The sequence below is a fragment of the Tursiops truncatus genome, chromosome 3 (assembly GCF_011762595.2).
Source record: "Tursiops truncatus isolate mTurTru1 chromosome 3, mTurTru1.mat.Y, whole genome shotgun sequence".
In the NCBI taxonomy this organism is placed as follows: Eukaryota; Metazoa; Chordata; class Mammalia; order Artiodactyla; family Delphinidae; genus Tursiops; species Tursiops truncatus.
In genome coordinates this window covers 111,110,197-111,132,151 of record NC_047036.1, presented here as the reverse complement: position 1 = coordinate 111,132,151, position 21,955 = coordinate 111,110,197, and the positions used below count along the sequence as shown (strand labels likewise).

At 41.4% G+C, this 21,955-nt stretch overlaps 1 protein-coding gene across 1 annotated transcript; it reads left to right on the top strand.

Moving 5' to 3' along the window:
* Positions 1-3,527: 3,527 nt before the first annotated feature.
* On the top strand, positions 3,528-16,396 carry C3H5orf15 (chromosome 3 C5orf15 homolog). Its single transcript, XM_019924424.3, has 3 exons — positions 3,528-3,686; positions 12,625-13,145; positions 14,901-16,396. Exons 1-3 carry the CDS (start codon positions 3,560-3,562, stop codon positions 15,030-15,032), a joined length of 780 nt encoding a protein of 259 aa, XP_019779983.1. The 5' UTR covers positions 3,528-3,559; the 3' UTR covers positions 15,033-16,396.
* The last annotated feature ends 5,559 nt before the right edge of the window (positions 16,397-21,955 follow it).

Genomic DNA, 21,955 nt, shown 5'->3' with positions numbered 1-21,955 from the left:
AATAAACAGGACATATGTTTGGTCTTGTTCTTTGGCCCCTTGGTGTGGCTGTGTGTGTGTGATATTTTTAGTTTTCTATTGCTGCATAACAATTACCACAAATTTAGTGGCTTAAAACAACACTTAATTATTTCACAGGTCTGTCTGTCTGAAGTCCAAGCACCGGGTGCCTGGGCTCTCTTAAGTTTCTCACAATGCTGAAATTAGGATGTCAGCCGGACTGTGTTCTCATCTGAAGTTTGGGGTCCTCTTCCAGGCTCATATGGTTGTGGCAGAATTCAGTTACCTTTAGTTGTAAGATAGTGGTTTCTATTTCCTTGCTGGCCATCAGCTAGGGGCCACTTTCAGCAAATAGAGGCCACCTGCACTCCTTGCCATGTGGTGTCCTCCATCTTCAGAGCTGGAACAGAAAAATTTCACTGTCAAATCCTTCCCTACTTCAAATATCCTCCAGAAGAGCCCAAACACCTTTATAATTTTTTGAAAATTTGTTTTTAAAATTAAGATGTAATTGGCCTATAACATTATATTAGTTTCAGGTGTACAACGTAATGATTTGATGTTTGTATATATTGTGAAATGATCACTACAATAAGCCCAGTTAACATCCATCACTGTACAGAATTGTTTTTTTCTTGTGATAAGAACTTTTTTTTTTTTTGCGGTACGCGGGCCTCTCACCGTTGTGGCCTCTCCCGTTGCGGAGCACAGGCTCCGGATGTGCAGGCCCAGCGGCCATGGCTCACGGGCCCAGCCGCTCCGCGGCATGTGGGATCCTCCCGGACCCGGGCACGAACCCGTGTCCCTTGCATCGGCAGGCGAACCCTCAACCGCTGCGCCACCAGGGAAGCCCGGGATAAGAACTTTTAAGATCTACTCTCTTTGCAACTTTCAAATAAATAATGCAGTACAATTAATTATGGTCACCATGCTGTACATTACATCCCCATAACTTATTTATTTTATAAGCATTCCTGTCCTTTTAAGGGCTCACCTGATTAGGTCAGGTCCACTGAGGATAATCTCCCATTAAAGTCAACTGTCCACACATCATAACCTAATCACAGGAGTGATATCCCATCATATTCACAGATTCCTCCCACACTCAAGGGCAGGGGATCATATAAAGGCATGGGTCATTGGATATGGTTTCAGAATTCTGCCATATATATTAAAAAAAATAACACGGATTTCAAACGTTTACGAAGTATCAATAGAATAGGAACAACTCTGCATATACATTATCCAGCTTCATCAAATGTAGACTTTTTTTTTTTTTTTTTTTTTTTTTTTGGCGGTACGTGGGCCTCACTGTTGTGGCCTCTCCCGTTGCGGAGCACAGGCTCCGGACGCGCAGGCTCAGCGGCCATGGCTCACGGGCCCAGCCGCTCCGCGGCCTGTGGGATCTTCCTGGACTGGGGCATGAACGCGTGTCCCCTGCATTGGCAGGCAGATTCTCCACCACTGCGCCACCAGGGAAGCCCTAGATAGTTTTTTCTATTCAATGATAAATATTTTTAGGCAGAATTCCTTTTTATGGATGTTTGGAAGTGACAATTCCCAACAGGTATCAGATTTACTTCCAGCATTTTATGTAACTGGTCACCCCAAACCTGCTGGCCTCAGTATTTGTTATACTGTCTTCATCAGGTTCATAAGGACCCGCAGCTATTTCAAAGTTCACTTTATTAAATGTGTCCAGAGATTTTTGTCCATAATGGTTGTTGGGTACATCCAGTCAGAAGCCAGCTGCATTTTTGGTATTTTGAAATGTACAAAGGGCCCTCTGAGGGAATATTTTCCTCTCATTTACATATTTTCTGGTTGTTGCATGTCAGAGTATTGTGCAAAATGCCTTGAGTTCATGATATCTCACCGGTAAGAGAATTGAAATAATCTGGTATGGGGCCAAAGGAACAAAGTGGACAAAGAAGAGAGGATTGAAGGTGTGTTTATTACAGGAAAAAGGCCTGATTAAGTCTGAATCTCCCAACATGCAGAAGCTAGAACTGAGAGGCTTATTCGTTAAACTGAGTGAAGGTTTCTGTACTCACAGAGGGAAAGCTCCAGGGGAACTTGGGAAGACTTTGTACCCTGGCTACCCTGGAAGTTTTGCAATAAGTGCACCATTCAGTCTATCTGGGCTTGTGGTGGGCTTAAGGAAATGAATAGATGAATGACCTCTTAGTTTTCTTAACAACACAGAGTTTGTGTTTTTGAGCGGTCACTAGTGCCAGATAAAATGTTAAAGGAAACCAGATTGAGGAGAACACAGGCTTTTCTCTCTTCAAAGAGGCAGCTCAACTGTCTCTGGGGGATAGCAGCAATCCTCTGAGGAAATCATGGAGACCAGAGTGGTGAAGCTGTGGGGTAAAATAAATGTCTTGCTTCATGCCATGCTGATTTTCCTGCAAATCAATCAAATGTAATTTTACGAGCTGAAGCCTATAGACATTAAGAAAATATTCACAGAACACACAGACCAAAGCATTGTGGCTAGGGCCCTAAGGGAACTTCCTGGAAGTTTCTAAATTTGCACTTTCATATTCTGGGGGGTTTAAGTTAACAACATTTAAAAGAAGCTTATTGTAGGAAATGTGGAAGCTGTTTGCACACCTCTTTCCTAGCCCACTTCCCTGCTTTTCCTCCATAATACCTTTACCATTGTATATAGTATGTATTTTACACTATAGTCTTCCTCACAGAAAAATAAATTCCACAAAAGTGTTTTGTTCAGTGCTGTATATTGAAATATGGACAGGTACTAAGTATTTGTTGAAGTAATAAATGATTATGGGGAAATGTTAAAAATAGAACACTTAACCTAAAATACCACCAACCTAAAATCCCACCACCCACTCAACATTTATTTCCTTTGCCTTTTCTCATTTTTGGTTGCATTGGGTCTTTGTTGCTGCGCACGGGCTTTCTCTAGTTGCGGCCAGCAGGGGCTACGCTCTGTTGTGGCGCTCAGGATTCTCATTGCGGTGGCTTCTCTTGTGGAGCACAGGCTCCCTGCGCGTGAGCTTCAGTATTTGTGGCTCATGGGCTCTAGAACGCAGCTCAGTGGCTGTGGCACAGGGGTTTAGTTGCTCCGCGGCATGCGGGATACTTCCTGGACCAGGGCTCGAACCCGTGTACCCTATATATTGGCAGGCGGATTCTTAACCACTGCGCCAGCAGTGAGGTCCCCCTTTGCCTTTGGGAGGGGGAGGGCAGTTACTTCTCTTTTGGGATCAGTCTATTACACAGATGGATACTCCTTCTAAAAATGTTCTAAAAGTTATTAGCTGATACTAGCCCATCACGTGGGAAGAAGGGGCTCGTTCTCTCTTCACACCTTACACAATACATCCTTAGCTTGCAGCCGAGTTTCTGGTGCTTCCCTTTGCCCCAATTCCCGTTAACACTCTCCCTCATTTCCGGCTCCCAGAACCCAACTCCAGGCTGACACGTCATCACGTTGGGACGTAAACGCCTACGGCCGCGATGCCATACGCAGTGTCTGACGTCATGACGTAGAGCCTAGCAACCGCGCAGGCTCGCAGCCGAGACCGTTATGGCCGCCGCCACCCTGAGGAGGATGAGGAGCGCCCAGCAAGCGAAACTGCGGCCCAGGCCGGCCATCCAGGTCCCCGGAGGGCTGGCGCTGCCGCTGGTCCTGGCGCTTCTGCTTGCGTCCAGTGGTAAATGGGGCGTGGCGGTAGGGAGGTCGCGGGAAGACGGGGAGGGCCCGGGCGCGGGCGCGGAACGCCAAGACGGGCCCGACCAGGGAACGGGCGCTTCCGAGTGTCCGGAGCAGGTGGCGATGTCTAGAGGGGCAGGGTCTCTACAGCCCCGAAGAGGGAGAGTAGGCTGTCTGAAGGGGTCTGTGGAGGTGGGGTCTCCAAGAGGCCTGAGAAGTGGGGTTGAGAGCTGCAGGGACCCAGGCAGCGAGCGTGTAGATGGGCAGGGAGGGAGGAGTGGTGGTGGTGTCTAGAGTCTTGAAAAATGGGTTGCCACAGAGAATGGCGGTGATGCGGTCTCCAAGATCCCTTGGAGGTGTCGATTACAAACAAAAACGCACAACTGTAAGAACTGTGAGTTTATTCAGTGTCTTACTGAAGGCTGTAGCGGGGGGAGCCAGTTTCTCAGTTCTGAGAAATTGTTCGAAGAGGTGAGGCAGGAGCCAGGTTAATGGATGAATTTTTTGCTGGGAAAAAAACATGTAGTCAAACATCAAAAGATTACTGCTCATCATAAAGAACAGACATCTGAAGTTCATAATTTTAGTACTTTGTATGGGAAGACGCAAGAATCTGGGGTTATTGAAATTCTTCCTTAGGTATGCATCTTACCTGTCTAGGACCCGTGTATCCAAACCAGAATACTTCATCCTGTTTTTCTCCATCCTTAGTTCCCCTCAGATCCACTGTAGGTGGGCAACTGCAGTGGCTAATAGCTTGATTCTTGTAGAACTGGAATGGCATGCAACGTTCTTTTTTTTTCTTTACAGAGATGGGAGTTAGGAGGGTCTAGAAGAGAGCACAGAGGGGACAGGTGCTGAGGAGACAGCCGAGAGTAAGAGGTGTGGTGTCTAGAGAGAGTCCCAAGGTCAGGTGCGGGTGCCCAGGGGTTTAGCTGGGCCAAGGGAAGGCGGGGGCTTTCCAGAACGGGTGAGATCAGCGGTAAAGACGAAGGTGGGTAGGGGCACTGACCGGGCCGAGCTGATGGAATAATTTGGAGAGCGAAAGTGAAAGGAAAAGAGCTATCTTTGAGTATTGGTGCATCTGTGAGGACTGGGAGGTTCCGGGGCTTGGTAAAGAGCCAGAATGCTGGGGCGTTGGACTCCTGAGGGTCTTGGGAGGAGAAGAGGAGTTCTGGGACAAGGGAGATTCTTTGTAAACATGGTCCCCCTTCTCTGTGTCCTGGGTTAACCAGACAACCCTGCTTCATTTCAATGGATCTGTAGGATTTAAGTATTTATTTTTTAATTGAGGTATAATTGACATATTAGTTTCAGGTGTATAGCGTAATGATTTGATGTTTGTATACACTGTGATCGCACACTAAGTCTAGTTACCATCCATCACCACACATAGTTAACATTTTTTTCTTATAATGAGAACTTGTCAGATTTACTCTTAGCAACTTTCAGACATGCAGTACAGTATTATTAACTATAGTCACCGTGCTGTACATTGCATCCCCATGACTTATTTATTTTATAAGTGGAAGTTTGTACCTTTTGATTCCCTTCACCTCCACCCTGCCCCTGTCCCCGCCAACCACCATTCTGTTCTCTGTATTTATGAGTTTAGATTTTTAATTTGTTTTTATTTGTTTTGTTTTGTTTTTTAGATTCCACATGTAAATGAAACCATATATCTGTCTTCCTCTGACTGATGTATTTCACGTAGCATGTAAATGAAATCATATATCTGTCTTTCTCTGACTGACGTATTTTACGTAGCATAATGCCCTCAAGATCCATCCATGTTGTTGCAAATGGCAAGATTCCATTCTCTTGTGGCTGAATGATAATCCACTGTGTGTGTGTACCACAACTTCTTTATCCATTCATTGATCGATGGGCACTTAGGTTGTTTCCATATCTTGGCTATTGTAAATAGTGCTGCACGATTAAGTATTCCTTTTCTTAGAAATGTTACATTGTGAATCAAGATATTGAAGGCTTTATTGAGAAAAGAGGAAACCTGTAGACCATGGCCTGAGACTTAGGGGGAACAAATCCACTAATAAGAATTTATAATGATTAAGCAGTATCTTGTTTAGTAGTCCCTTTTTTATTTCAGGCCAAGACATGATCCTTCTTTTTCTGCCTAAATCTTGTTTGAGTTCAGATGAAAAACAGTATAAATGGGATAGTGTTCATTTATTTGCCAACAGGGGCTGTCTAGCCATACATTCCTGTACTACAGTGCTGTGGTTACTTACTTGGGTTTCCCCAGCAGCCGTGAGGGCAGGGCACCTGGACCACCCTCCCAGAAGTGTTTGTAACTCAGTGGGAAAGGACTGTGGCCCATTTTCCCAAGACCCTTTCATTGTTAGTAAAATATAATGAGGATTTCTCTGGTTGATGCAGATACTCCTGTTCCTAAAGTTCCTAAGTAGCATGGTTGTTTTGGTCATTTAATCATCTAAGAAAAAACTGACATTTAAGCATTTATATTTCTTGCTGGAGTGCTTAAGATATACAGTTTGGGGAATATGTAGCTGGTAACTATAGTTTCAAAAACAACTTTTTCTCTTAAGAGATGGTTGAAAATTTTCTGGTGTGTGGGTAAGCAGGGTGAGTGTGGAGTATTAAGGTGTCCTCTTGTCTTTTTTTATTTGTTAAGGCCCCATAAACATTGCTCCAACTATACTAGGACATTTCAGGGAATGGTTTTCTTTTATTAAGTTTTTGTATATATCAATTTTAAATTCAGATTATTCCCTATTGAAAATAACTTAAATGAAAACTAACATGTATGCTTTTAATAGGGAAGCAGCTCCATTGTAGTACAGTGTAGCATGTGTAAAGCTTTGGGTAATATAAATGTTTTTTGTAAGCGTGCCTTATGGTAAAGTGATTTCAAAGTAATTACTCTTGTAATAAGAAAATTAAAGTCTAGCTAGAATATATTGCATTCCAAACTTCAAGTAAGCATAGGAAGTTAGAAAGTTTCTATATCAGATTTATTTAAACTTGTTCCATATTAGGTTTCTTAAAATTTCAGTGCTTGGGTATATTCTTGACAATCTGTAAGACTTTTTACAGATGTTTTTGTTTTGGTAAAGTTTAAAGAAGTTAATGTAAGTGTTATTTTGGATCACTGGATGCTCACTGTCTGACCTAGTCTGGCCATGCCATTTCAAAAGTGCCTGCTTTCTACATTGACCATCATATTGCTCCTAGATGTTGCCTAAATTTATTTAATGTGTATTTAATTTTTAAGGCATTGTTTCCCAGAATTCAGTGTGTGAATGAATTCTCAGGGTCTTCTGCATTCTTGTTCGAGAAATATTGATATAGTTTATTTTAAGGCAGTTTTTAAAAAGGTACCAGTAGGAGAGAATTAAATTAAAAAATTTTAATTTTAAAGTGTTAAGTTTTAACTAGAGAGGTGATATCAAATAAGAAAGGGTAGAAATGGAACATATATCAATATGTAAAAGTCTAAAGTTTATATATATATATGTATATATATATAAACTGAAACAAATCCATAAAGTCAGAGTTATCACTGTGTTCCGAATACTCTTTATAGCTGACTGGATCAACCTCTTTCATTTGAAGGAGTGGCAGTCCAGGAGGTTGATCTAATTTACATCAAATGTTTCAGATGAAGTCCTAGTTTGTTTTCTTGTATATAACGTCCACGTGTTTTTTGGCTGTGTTTTGTGGCATGTGGGAACTTAGTTCCCCAACTAGGGATCGAACCCTTGACCTCTGCAGTGGAAGCGCCAAGTCTTAACCACTGACTGCTAGGGAAGTCCCAACTTCCAGATTTTTACTCCTTGAACAATATTTATTAATTCTGCTCCTACTTGGTGCTAGGTATTGGAGTTACAGCAACAAATAGGGTGATGTTGGAGATATCCTTAGAAGAGTGGCGGGGTCTTACCTGGCTGAGAACTATGAGAAAGGCTTTTCAGAGGGTGTAGTAGGTGCAAAAACGCTACTTGGGAAGCAGTGTAGGATTTGTGGTGAGAGTTGAGCATTTTCAATAAATATTTATTGAATGCCTGCTATCTGTTAAGTAGGCAGTGGGGATAGAATAGTTAGGAAGATTAGTAGGAGATAACAGCATTGAGATAATGGGGACCAGATCATATAGGATCTTATAGGCTATTATAAAGACTTTGAATTTCACTCTTGAGGGAAATGGAGAGCTACTAGATGGTTTTAAGCAGAGGAGTAACGTCATTTTAACTTAAGTTTTTACAGGATGACTCTGGCTGTTATGTTGAGAGTGGACACTAGGGGTTAAGGGAGAAGCATACAGATCATTTAGAAGGCTACCATAATAATCCAGGGGAGATTGTGGTGGCTTGGACTAGGCAGTAGCAATGGAGGGGTGAAAACTCTTCAAATTCTGCATATATTTTGAAGGCAGAGAAACAGATTGGATGTGGGGTGTTAAAATAATGACTCCAAGGCTTTTGGCTTGAGTAACAGAAAAATGGAGTTGCCATTAACTGAGAGGGAGACTATAGATAGAACAAGTTTTTGTTTTTGTTTCTTTGTTTTTTCTTTTTGGAGTGGGAAGAAAAAATGCATTTCTTTAACCTTTTCATTCTGAAATAATTGTAGATTCACTTGCATTTGTAAGAAATAAAATACAGAAATTCTGTGTACCCTTTACCCAGTTTTTCCCAGTGATAACATCCTGCAGAACTGTAGTATAATATCACAAACAGGATACTGATATCGATACAATCAAGATACAGAGCATTAACATCACCATAAGGATCTTTCCTGTTGCTCTTTTATAGTTATCCTCACTTTCTTCCTATCCCTACTCCCTCCTGAAATCCTGGCAACCACTAATCTTTTTTATTTCTACAATTTTATCATTTTGTGAATATGATACATGGGATCATATGGTATGTAACTTTTTGGGATTGGCTTTTTTCACCTAGCATAATTCTCAGGAGATTCTTCTAAGTTGTTTCATTTGTCTATAGTTTGTTCCTTTTAATTGCTGAGTAATATTCCATGGTATGGATGTACTACACTTTGTTTAACCTTTCATCCATTGAAGGACATCTGGGTTGTTTCCAGTTTTTGGCTATTATGAATAAGGCTGCTATAAACATTTATGTACAGATTTTTATGTGAACATGTTTTCATTTCTCTGGGATAAATGCCCAGGACTGTAACTGCTGGGTCACATGGTAGTTGCACATTTAGTTTTTTAAGAAACTGCCAAGCTGTTTTCTGGAATGGTCGTCCTATTTTACATTACCAGCAGCAACATATGAGTGATCTTGTTTCTCTGCATCCTTGCCGACATTTGGCATTGTCATTATTTTTTATTTTAGCCATTCTGATAGGTGTGCAGTGATATCTCATTGAGTTTTTTTAAAAAAATTAATTAATTAATTATTGGCTGTGTTGGGTCTTCGTTGCTGTGTGTGGGCTTTCTCTAGTTGGGGTGAGTGGGGGCTACTCTTTGTTGAGGTGCACGGGCTTCTCATTGTCGTGGCTTCTCTTGTTGTGGAGCACAGGCTGTAGGTGCACAGGCTTCAGTAGTTGTGGCATGTGGGCTCAGTAGTTGTGGCTTGTGGGCTCTAGAGATCAGGCTCAGTAGTTGTGGCACACGGGCTTAGTTGCTCCACGGCATGTGGGATCTTCCCGGGCCAGGGCTCGAACCCGTGTCCCCTGCACTGGCAGGCGGATTCTGTGACCACAGATTCGTAACCACTGTGCCACTAGGGAAGCCCTCTCACTGAGGTTTTAATTTGCATTTCCCTAATGGTTAACATCTTTTCATGTGCTTATTTGCCATCTGTATGTTCTTTTTGGTGAAACGTCTCTTTATGTCTTTTGCCCATGTTCTAATTGGATTGTTTGCTTTTTCACTTTATGTATTCTAGATACTAGGCCTTTGTTGGGTATGGGGCTTACAAATATTTCTCCCACTTTGTAGCTTGCCTTTTCATCCTCACAGGAAGGTCTTTCACTGAAAAAAGTTTTTAAGTTTTGATGGAATTGGGCTTCCCTGGTGGCGCAGTGGTTACGAATCTGCCTGCCAATGCAGGGGACACGGGTTCGAGCCCTGGTCTGGGAAGACCCCACATGCCACGGAGCAGGTAAGCCCATGCGCCACAACTACTGAGCCTGTGCTCTAGAGCCCGCGAGCCACAGCTACTGAGCCTGCGTGCCACAACTACTGAAGCCCGTGTGCCTAGAGCCCGTGCTCCACAACAGGAGACACCACCGCAATGAGAAGCCCGCAATGAGAAGCCCTACTCTGCCGCAACGAAGAGTAGCCCCCACTTGCTGCAACTAGAGAAAGCCCATGTGCAGCAACGAAGACCCAAAGCAGCCAAAGATAAATAAATAAAATAAATAAATTAAAAAAAATTTGATGGAATTCAATTTATGAATTTTTCCTTTTATGTATTTTTGGTATCAGGTCAAAGAATTTGTTGTCTAGTCCTAGATTCTGAAGATTTTGTCCTAAATCTTCTTTAAAAAATCTGTGTAGTTTTACATTTAAATTTGTGATACATTTTTAGTTAATTTTTGTAAAAGGTGTGAGACTTAGGCTGAGGTTCGTTTAGCTTGTTAATATGGTGGATTACTTTGATTTCTGAGTATTGAGCCAGTCTTGCATCCATGGAATAAACCTTAGTGATCATGGAGTATCATTCTTTTTATATATTGCAGATTTCTTTCTTTCTTTCTTTTTTTTTTTGGCTGCACTGCGTGGCTTGTGGGATCTCAGTTACCCATCCACGGATTGAACTTGGGCCACGGCAGCGAAAACCCTAACCACTAGGCCACCAGAGAACTTTATATTAAAGTTGATTTCTTTTTAAAAAATATTTATTCATTTATTTATTTTCGGCTGTGTTGGGTCTTTGTTGTTGCACGTGGGCTTTCTCTAGTTGCGGTGCGTGGGCTTCTCGTTGTGGTGGCTTCTCTTGTTGCGGAGCACGGGCTCTAGGCACGCGGGCTCAGTATTTGTGGCACACGGGCTTAGTTGCTCCGCGGCATGTGGGGTCTTCCTGGGCCAGGGCTCCAACCCATGTCCCCCGCATTGGTAGGTGGATTCTCAACCACTGCGCCACCAGGGAAGTCCTAAAGTTGATTTCTATTTGCTAATATTTTGTTAAGGATTTTTGCATTTCTGTTCATGAAAGATATCAGTCTGTAATTTTCTTTTTCTGTAGTGGCTTTGGTTTTGGTATCAGGATAATAATATTAGCTTCATAAAATGAATTGTGAAGTGTTCCCTCCTCTGCAAGTCTCTAGAAGAGATTGTGTAGAATTGGTGTTAATTCTTCATTAAACATTTGGTAGAATTCTCCAGTGAAACCATCTGGGCCAGGAGATTTGATTTTGGGGAGTTTTAAAATTAAAAATTCAGTTTCCTTGATAGTTAAAGGGCTATTCAAATTATGTATTTTGTATGGGGTAAATTGTGGTACTTCGTGTTGTTAGACTCTGGTCTGAAACTTTCTCTTTTAGTTGGCTTTTTATGACATTGCTCTGGCAGGGGAGGTGGGGATTGGTGCACATTACTGGCAGGTAGAGCTAGAAATCTAGGGTCTCCACTTGATCTGTGTTGGCACCTGAAGGGTGGTGGTGGTCCTGTTAGTTCTGGGCAGGGGTGGGAGTTTTGGCTCCCCTCATGGTCTGCACTGACATATTGTTGGGGGTGGCCTCATTACTGCTAGACCATGGTTAAAGTCTTGACTGTTCACTAGGCCTCCTCTGACATCATCCTATTGTGGAGGGGAAGGGGCACCTCATTACAGCTTGGTGAGGGTGGAAATCTAGGCTCCCCACTCGGTCTTTGCTGGTGTAGGTGTGAGTGGAGCCACAGTTTTTTCTGTGTTGTTTGCTTGGAGTAGAGCAGTCACTGTCTAAAAGTTTTCTTTCTTGCTAGGCTGCCTCTCTCCTGATCTCCTGGCAAAAGAGAGCAGGCTTTTTGGGTGGCCCTTTTTGTCCACACCCGTGGTGTTTCCAGGTTGCTGGGCTCTTCAGCTCAAGTCTGGAATATGTGAGGTAAAAAGAAAATCCAGAAAAGTCACCACTGGGTTGTTTCTCATGTCCTCAGGTCTCTAACCACTCTGCCTTATTCTTTCCACCTTTCAGAGTCATCTTATGTTATTTTATATGTAATATGCAGGGTTTTAATTTGTTTTTAGTGGGAAGAATAGGGAAAAATACATCTACTCCATCTTCCTGGAAGCCAAAGTCAGAATTCATTTTGAACATGTTAATTTGAATGACAGACGTCTAAGAGGAGATATCAGGTAGGCAGCTGGACTTATGAGCCTAGAGTTCTGGTAGTACATGGAAGTTCTCTTTTGATGGCTTCATTTTTCTCAGAGAAATTAGGAAGTGATGTTAGCCTTTAAAAATGAGGACAACAGAGAAGGTGTTAGAAGTTTGAGGACAGAGGAAATGTGAATGGTCTGCTAAGGGAGTAGAAGGGTGAACGGACTAGGAAAATACAGTATAATTGCTGACAGCATTACATGTATATCTCAATTTTGGGCATTGAATTTAAAATGAAATAAAGAAATGAAAAAGTTAAAATGAAATAAATTGAAGTAAAAAATGAAATATTCATCAGATAACAATTGCCTTGCCAGATAGTAACAACTTAAGCAGCATAAGAGACCTACTGCATTACATAGCCTGCCACTGTAAGAAAAAGAAAAGAAAGAATAGAGAGGGGTTTGACTTTAGGTCACAGTGGCAAAGTTCACACAGAGCTTGTACCCTCTGTTTTCATTTCACAGAGGTTTGACTTCAGGACCCAGACTCTACCCCAACCCCAGAACAGAAAGACAGGTGGCTGATCCTAGCTTAGTGGAAAATTTAGGTATATGTGCTTCTAGCTTGGTGGAGATAAATTTGAAGATTTCAGTTTAATGTTCTTTATTTACTTATTTTAGCTCTATCACAGGCTGATTCGCCGAGCCAGACTGTACCGAAGTCACATGTTTCTACTCCAAATATGGATGCTTTAACAAATGAAACCAAACCTTCTGTTTCCCAAATCAACATCACTCTCTCTCACACAACTAGTACAGAAAAAAGTGGAGTGGCATCTCTGTCCCCTCATCCCTCGCCTACTACTTCTCTGTCCCAAGAGGAAGCTGATAACAATGAAGAACCTAGCATAGAGGAGGAGGATCTTCTCACACTGAATAGTTCTCCGTCCACTGCCAAAGACACTCTGGACAATGGAGATTATGGAGAACCAGACTACGACTGGACCACCAGCCCCCGGGACGATGAGTCCAATGAGGCCTTGGAAGAAAACAGGAGCTATATGGAAATTGAACAGTCAGTGAGATCTTTTAAGACCCCACCCTCAAATATAGAAGAGGAAGATAGCCATTTCTTTTTCCATCTTATTATTTTTGCTTTTTGTGTTGCTGTTGTTTATATTACATATCACAACAAAAGGAAGGTAAGTTTGGGATTTTTCACCCCCTCTAGTTGCCCTCTATAATCTCAGTCATATTTCTTATTAATACTTCTGCTGATTCAGAGTTTTTTCTTTTTTGGTCAGGTTTCTGTTGATGGTAAAATATCAAGATGTCTCATATCAGTTTATAAATTTGTGGTGTATTTTAACAAATGAAAGACAGAATGCTTTACTACATGTGCTTCTGAAAAAAGAAGCCAAAATATTTTTATTGAGCAAAACCAAAGCCCAGTGATTTTTTAAAAAAAATGTTTTGTATCTTAACTTAGCATTGCTACTTCACTGGGAGTGCTTGTGGAGAGAGATTGTTAATTTAAGACTTCTAATTTATTAAGCACTGAACTTTATGATATTTTGATAACTTTTTTCCCTGGTTGTTAAAGTATTACATGTCTTTTTTAGGGACACAGAAAAGTGTAGAAAAGAAAATATAAGCTACTACCCAAAGCTGAGCATTATTAACATTTTGGTATATTTCTGGTCTGTAAATGTGTGTATAGTTCAGACATATATGTGTATGTTAATTTTTAAATGAATTTGATTATTTCATATAGAGTTTTGTATCTTCCCTTTTACCTAACAAATCATGAGCATTTTTCATATCATTAATATTCTTTAAAAACATGATTTAATAGCTACATAATTTATTTGGCTATTTTCCTGCTGAGTATTTAGATGGTTTTCAGTTTTTGGTTCAGAAATAATATTGTGATGAACACTGCTGTACTGGAGTTGGTGTGTTGGACTACGTGAGGCAGAGGAGGCATAAATAGGACTGAATGGATAATTTAGTGTGAAGGTTCATCTGGGCACTGTGTAGTCCCAGAGCTAAATAGTTAAGCTTTTTAAACATTTAAAGGGAGATCAAGCACAATGTGCTTTTTCTTTTTTTTTTTTTTTTGCGGTACGCAGGCCTCTCACTGTTGCCTCTCCTGCTGCAGATGGAGCACAGGCTCCGGACGCGCAGGCTCAGCGGCCATGGCTCACGGGCCTAGCCGCTCCGTGGCATGTGGGATCTTCCCGGACCGGGGCACAAACCTGTGTCCCCTGCATCGGCAGGCGGACTCTCAACCACTGTGCCACCAGGGAAGCCCCACAATGTCCTTTTTAATACTTATTGGCCAGGAATTCTCAGTCTTGACTTTGTTGTAACTTGCTTTGTTATTCCTGGCAGCCACCTTCCCCTTTGGGACCTTGATTTTCTCACTTGCGAAATGATAGAACTGGACCAGAGAATTTCACAATGCCTTCCAGCTTTGAGAATCAGTGATTCTAATATTTTACTTGTTGTTTTGACTCAGAAAACAAGCAAACAAACCCTTTGGTTATTTGTGGTTTAGTGGTCTGTCACTAGCTCTGTAAATATTTGTAGGTGGACAAAATTTTGAATGCCAGTGATATTTTATTCCAGTGTTTAGTGTTGGACCATCTCTATTATAAATACCTAAGGGACTTGTTAAACAGGTAGGTTCCTCGACTCCACTGCAATCTACTAACTCATCTCTGAAGAGAGACGCCAGGAATCAGTCTTTAATAGGCATTCCTATGTACATTAAAAATTAAAAAGCACTGTCTCACCTTGTTTACAAGATGGAAAACAAAATAGCCCTTTTGTTGTTGACATTTTACTTTTGTATTTGGGAACCTAGGAGAGAGATACTTCACTTGTTATAAAAAACTTTTAGCATGTCCTCTATTTTCTTTTTTGCATATCTGATTTATTTTGTTTTATTCCAGATTTTCCTTCTGGTTCAAAGCAGGAAATGGCGTGATGGTCTTTGTTCGAAAACAGTGGAATATCATCGTCTAGACCAGAATGTTAATGAGGCAATGCCTTCTCTGAAGATTACCAATGATTATATATTTTAAAGCACTGTGATTTGTGTTAGCTTATTACATAATTTTATTTGCTTGACTTTTTATATGATATTGTGCAGATGTTCGCCATTGGCAGTTAGTACTTAAATGAGAGGTGGGCCTCTCTTTATTTTGCCTTGGTGCTTTGGAAGTTAAGTTTCATGAACAAGGAGTATATAATTTTTTTATCTACATTTTTAGAGTTGAATTCAATCAGGTGTCCAAAATGTGGAGCTAAGCATTACCTGTTTTTATTGTTTTAGATTTCTTTATTATTCTTTTTCTGGAAGTGTTAGTAATGCTACTTTTAAAAGATCCCAAACTTACAATTAAATTCTAACACATCTGATACTGCTGACTCAGATTCTCTTTCTGCCATCCAAATACTGTTTCTTAAGCACACATTTCTTTGTGCTGTCAAACTGTATCTATGTATGTAAGGATGTATGTAATAATGCTTTATATATAAGTAACATTTTTTTCTTCCAGGAAAATTGCTTTGGATATTTTTGGATAATTTATACATAATTTATTATTGCTCATTCTGACCACAATTTTAAGTAACACATTAATAAATTTGTCTAGAAATTCTGCAGTAGAGACTCTGCAGTTTGCAGTGGACATAAATAAAATGTTATAGAGAGCATTTTTTGGTTTGAATTACTGAATTAAATTTAGAGGTAGAAATTGTCATAAAATTTTAAATATGTGAATAATTGCTTTTACTTAGCAACTGATTGTAGCAAGGGTTTCTCCAAGCTTTCAAGCTAGGGGCAGAGTTTAAAATTATACCATATTTGTTCACTTGTTTTTTTTTTTATAGTAAGTTTGAATAAATTTTCGGGGCCATGTCACTTAAATAATATTGTATCTAAGTCTTTCAAATTAAAATTATACCTGAATGAAGTTGTTTGTATACATGAAGGATATATGTGTATGCTGACTCTTTCTCCCCCTGTATTTGTTTTGTTTTCTTGTTCTTTTTTAATAGAAACTGGAAATGATTTACTGTATTTAATTTTAGCCTGTCTTTCTATCATAAGGAGTTGATCAATATGTAAATATGTGATTTGAAACCTGGTTGACTTCTTACAAGTGTCACGACAACTTTTTAGGAAACATAACCCCTAATATATGTTAAACACCACTCACAAAGCCCAGATGAGCCAGTGGGCATGCGGTTTGTGTAGAGGTGGAAGAGGCAGGGCAGTCCATTGTTGCTCTTGGGTGGACAATTTACTGTTATAATAAGGAAGGGAAGCAGAGTGGAAATACACCTGAACTGTTTTATTGCAGTAATTTTTTTCATATCTGAAATTGTATTATTTAATATTTTGAATAAGATTTTAAAAATAAATGGCAAAGGTATAAATCCATGATTTTATAAGTGTGTTTCATTTTAATGCTGGCATGGGGTCCTTCATTTGGGTGGTGATAGATGGGTAGTGCTGTGTCTGGGAGGAAGGTAAGCTGATTAGCTTGCTTTTATTCCTTTTAGCAATAGGACTGTGCTTCTATGAATTCCACGTACATTTCTAGATCTTACTTTAGGTCTAGTTTACTGTTATGTACTGAAGTTTATTGAAAACTGTAGCAAAGTAGGATTGCAAAGAAAGGTAAAGCAGCTAAATCAATGTGCACTTGTAGCATCCTAACTTCCCTGTTGTCTCCCTGTTGAAGGCCCCCCGATCCTGGAGGATCATCCCGCTTTGTGGATCTGGGGTTCTTGGGTGCTTCCAGATGGCACAGTCTTTGCTACCCATGTCCCAGTGCTGCAGTCAAGTAGCCTCTGACTTGGAGCATCAGACTGTACATTGATTTAAAATGCTGCCAGTGTCTTACAGAGGCACCCAAGCCACTGGTCTATAAATGTGTATATAATTCACACATATGTGTATGTTAACAATTTTTAGATGAATTTGACCTCTATAGCGTTTTGTATCTTGCTTTTTACCTAACAGATCCTATCATTAATATTCTTTAAAAACATTTAATAGCTACATAATTTATTTAGCTATTTTCCTCTTGAATGTTTAGATGGTTTCCAATTTTTGGTTCAGAAATAATATTGTGGTGAACATTTCTGTACTGGAATTGGTTTGTTGGGTTAAATGAGGCAAAGGCGTAAATAGGATTGAATGGCACAGATAAGACCCACATTTGAGTCTTACAGCACTAATATATCCTACTTACATGTGGTATTGTCTGCTGCCTTCTTTCAGTGTCAGTTTCTGGAGAGACCAGGAGCACTGCACCAAATGTTGGTACTAACGGCAAAATAGAAAACACTTTAGTTCCTCTTTCTGTATCTTATCTGAAAAAGAATGTGTTGAAAGTTGTGAGGCAGACAGAAACAGACATTTAGAATTTGTGCAGGCAGGCATGTCTTGACTGGGGTTTTGATTTTAGATGTGAACTCAAGAGGGTGAGTGCAAGCTCTTTGGTAGAATGTGTGCAGGAGGCGGCCCTTGCTATGGTTTGCTCCACAGAGTGTGAGCTTGAAGACTGAGACTGGCCCTTACTCAACTCTAGCCCCTTACTCAGCACTGCCTGACACCTGCTAGGCCCCTTGAAATCATTCGATGACATACTTGCGAAATTAGATGAGAAAACAGGCCCTGCACTGGCTCATGTAGTCAGCATACAGTCTAATACTACTAACATCTGGGACCTAGCACTGCAGGCAGTGGGGGAGAACCAAGATGTAGTGTGTGAGCTTTATCTGAATATCCACATTCCTACATGAGGCTAAAGCCCACATTAATTGTGTGAGATATCACCTCTTCATTCAAATCCCAGGTTCTGATCAAAGCAGCTGCTGCCCGTGAAGGTGAAGGGGATGGAGAAGGTTACTGCAGGCACAGCTGCCAGTGTTCTGGTTCTCTCTTTACCTCTCTGGCTGACTTTGCATTTTGTCTTTTGCCTTTTGCCCTCTCTCAGTCCTATCTGGTGGTGCAACAGTTTGCCTCCTTTTCAGCAGTAAGCTGAAAACGGTGTGGGAACTTCCCAGCAGAAATTCAAGAGGTTAAAAGTATCTTGTGAGGGCCAGACGTCTTCCAAGGGAGCTGAAAAGGGGGCTGTCCTGAGGTTTGAGGTCAGTCTGTAGCTAGATTCTGTTCACCTGTCGTTTTACTTACTTGACATTTACTTACTTGAGGGGAAGTTGCTAGGATAGATTGTGGAAATGGAGCTGGGGCCATTTCCGACTCCCCTCTCAAGAGCCCTGTGTGGTGGTGACCTGCTGTCTAGGCTGCTGAAGTGACTCCAGGGAGCCTGATTTTGGACCCATAAGCAGCAGCTTTTACCCACCTCTCTTCCAGCTCCCTCTTATGGAGTCCCAGACCCCTCTGCCACTATTGATGAGGTTTCAGATTTAAAAGCCCCTGCTCCTTAGGAAGCCTTTCTCTACCTAACACACTAATATTTCTGCTCTGAAACCCTATGGATCTTTCTCTCAAAACCCCAAAACTCCCTCATTTCTCTGCTGGGAAACCTAGAGATGCCGTGTTCTGGGAATCCTTTACTTCCTGCATGCCCTTCTAATAGGGCCCTTTGTGCTTCTCTCCCAGGCTACCCTTCGGAATGTAGATTGGACAGCACTCCCGGGACCCTTCCAAAGGAGGCAGTGCCTTGCAGTGGGTTAGAGCTCTGGTGGGCCCTGTGTCAGACAGTTCTGGGTTGGATTCTCACTCTAGGCCTGACCTCTAGACTCAGAGTCCCTCACATGCCATTTTGCAGCCTCCAGGGAGAGACCAAACACATTTCCTGATCCCCTGGGAGTGAGGAAGGGTCCGGGATCTCCAGGGCTAACTTGAACGTCCCTGGGCTTTGCTGAGTCTAAGGATGTCCTGGCCCACGTTGCACCTACCTGCTCTTCTAGGAAGACAGACCTGGGGAGAAATGGAGGGGAAGGAGGAGTGTGGGATGAGGTCAAGGCTGGATGACTTTGGTCTGAGCTTTGTGTTTGTATTAGCCTCCTACCTTATAAAATGGGCAACTGGTTAGCTTCCGGGTTTGTCAGGAAGAAAAAATGGATTTATGTTTGTGAAAGGACTTTGTGTACGGGGAGGAGTTTCCAGCACATCACTGACGACAGAAGAGCCAGCTTGAACCTTGGGCCCACCAAGGAGTGAGAGACCGAAGGAGCTGCTAGAAGCTGCCCACAGTCCTGGGACTGCCTGCCCAGCTCCCCCGGGGCTCGCTGGAACCATGCAGCTTGTCAGAGCTGGGTTTATACCCTGTCATCTAGGCTTGTACAACCTGCTAGGGAACAGATGGGGCTTCCTTGGAGCCTCCCAACCCCATTCCCTCTTCCCATCCTCATCCTTTCCCTGAAGCAAGGCTAAAGGGTCCTTCCCATCATGCCCTGGGCTGTTCCCAAGAACTTTGTCTAAAGGCAGTGAGACCCAGGACCCCAGGGAGGGTTGCTTTTAGGCTCCTCAGCGTGCCTGAGCTAAGGGAGCCTGCAGCTCTGCCGGGGGTGAGGGTTGGGAGGCGTGCAAGGACGGAGGCAGGGCTTGGGAGCCGAGGTTCACCCTCAGGTGTCCACTTTCTGCCATTACCACAGCATCGCACTGAAAGCCAAACACCTGGGCTCCTTTCACTCCAGCTCTCTGCTGTGAGCTGGGGGTGCCAGTAGGTCAAGGCAGACACTGTCTCTGTCCCCATGGTGCCCTCTGTCAGGCAGAGAAGAAAAGGAATTTAGCAGTCACAGTGAAGTGCGATGAATGTTATACGCCAGAAACCAGATTGCGCCTTTTTTAAAAAAAAGTTTGACCATGCTGCTTGGCTTGTGGGATCTTAGTTCCCTGACCAGGGATTGAACCCCGGCCCATGGCAGTGAAATCACAGAGTCCCAACTACTGGACTGCCGGGGAATTCCCTCACCTTTGTTTCTTCATGGTCAAGGTAATTTTTTTTTTGCGGTACGTGGGCCTTTCACCGCCGCGGTGTCTCCCGCCGCGGAGCACAGGCTCCGGACGCGCAGGCCCAGCGGCCATGGCCCACGGGCCCAGCCGCTCCGCGGCACGCGGGATCCTCCCGGACCGGGGCACGAACCCGCGCCCCCCCCCACCAGCAGGCGAACCCTCAACCACTGCGCCACCAGGGAAGCCCTCCAGGTGCTTCTTTATTCACCTTTCAGAGGTAACCATTTTCTGATTTCTTTCACCGTAGATTAGCTCTGCCTGTTCTACAACTTCATATAGGTGGAGTAGAAAGTATGTATTCTCTTGTGTCTGACTTCTTTTGATTAGCACAATGTTTTTGCTTTTGGTTTTTGTTTTTAAATTCACCCATATTGTTGCATTGTCAGCAGTTTATTACTTTTTATTGCTGAGTAGTGGTCATTGGACTAATAGCCCATAATTTATTTATTCATTCTTCTATTGGTGGACATTTGTATTTTTTCTAGATATAGTCATACACATATATCTGGATTTAATATATATTATCATATTAAATATATTTTAGTAATTTAATAATGTTAAATAATTAATATATAATATTAAACTTTTAATTTTGAGATAATTATAGATTAATATGCAATTATAAGAAATAATATAAAGATCCTGTGTATCTTTTACCCAATTTCCCTTGATAACATTTTATAAAACTAGTACAAGAATAATACACTATCACAGCCAAGGTACTATCTTGATACAGTCAAGATACAGAGCATTTCCATCACCACAAGGGTCTCACTTGTTGCCCTTTTGTGGCCACTCCCACTTCCCTCCCACCCTCGAACTCTCTTTCATCCCTGGCAACCATTAAGCTCTTCTCCATTTCTGTTATTTTGTCATTTCAAGAATGTTGTATAAATAGAATCATATAGTATATAATGTTTTGGGATTGGCTGTTGCATTCAGCATGATCATCTGGAAATTCATCTAGGTCATTGCGAGTAGCAATAGTTCCTTCCTTTTTATTGCCCAGTAGTATTCCATGGTGTGGGTGTACCCCATATTTTTTAACCATTCACCTGTTCAAGGACGTCTGGGTCGTTTCCAGTTTTTGACTATTATGAATAAAGCTGCTTATAAACATTTATATACAGATTTTTGTGTAAGTATAAGTTTTCATTTCTCTGGGATAAATGCCCAGGACTGTAGTTGCTGGGTTATATGGTAGTTGCATATTTAGTTTTTTAAGAAAGTGCTAAAGAGTTTTCCCGAGTGATTGTCTCATTTTGCATTCCTACCAGCAACAAACGAATGATCCAGTTTCTCTGCATTCCAACCAACATTTGGTGTTGTCACTATTTTTTTACTTAGGCATTCTGATAGGTGTGTAGTGATGCCGTATTATGGTTTTAATTTGTATTTCCTTAATAGATAATGATATAGAACATCTTTTCATGTGCTTGTCATCTGTATATTCTTTTTGGTGAAATGTCTCTTTATGTAACTGGAATGTTTGCTTTTGGCTTTAAAAATTTTTTTTTATTGTGGTAAAATATAACTTTAAAATTTATCATTTAACTATTTTTAAGTATATAATTCAGTGGCATTAATTACATTCATACCATTGTGCAACCATCACCACTAACTGTTTCCAAAACTTTTTCATCACCCCAACAGAAACTCTGCAATCATTAAGCAATAGAAACCCCCCTAAACCTTTGTAACCTCTAATCTACTTTCTGTCTCCACGAATTTGCCTATTCTAGATATTTTACATAAATGGAATCATATACTATTTATTCTTTAGTATCTGGCTTATTTCACTTAGTATAATGTTTTCATGTTGTAGCTTGTATTAGAACTTCATTCCGTTTAATGGATGAGTAATATTCCATTATGCGTATATACTACATTTTGTTTATCTGTTCATTTGTTAATGGTCACTTAGGTTGTTTCTACCTTTTTTTTTTTTTAAATGTTGAGCCTTCTTTTTAATTAATTTATTTTTATTTTTGGCTGTGTTGGGTCTTC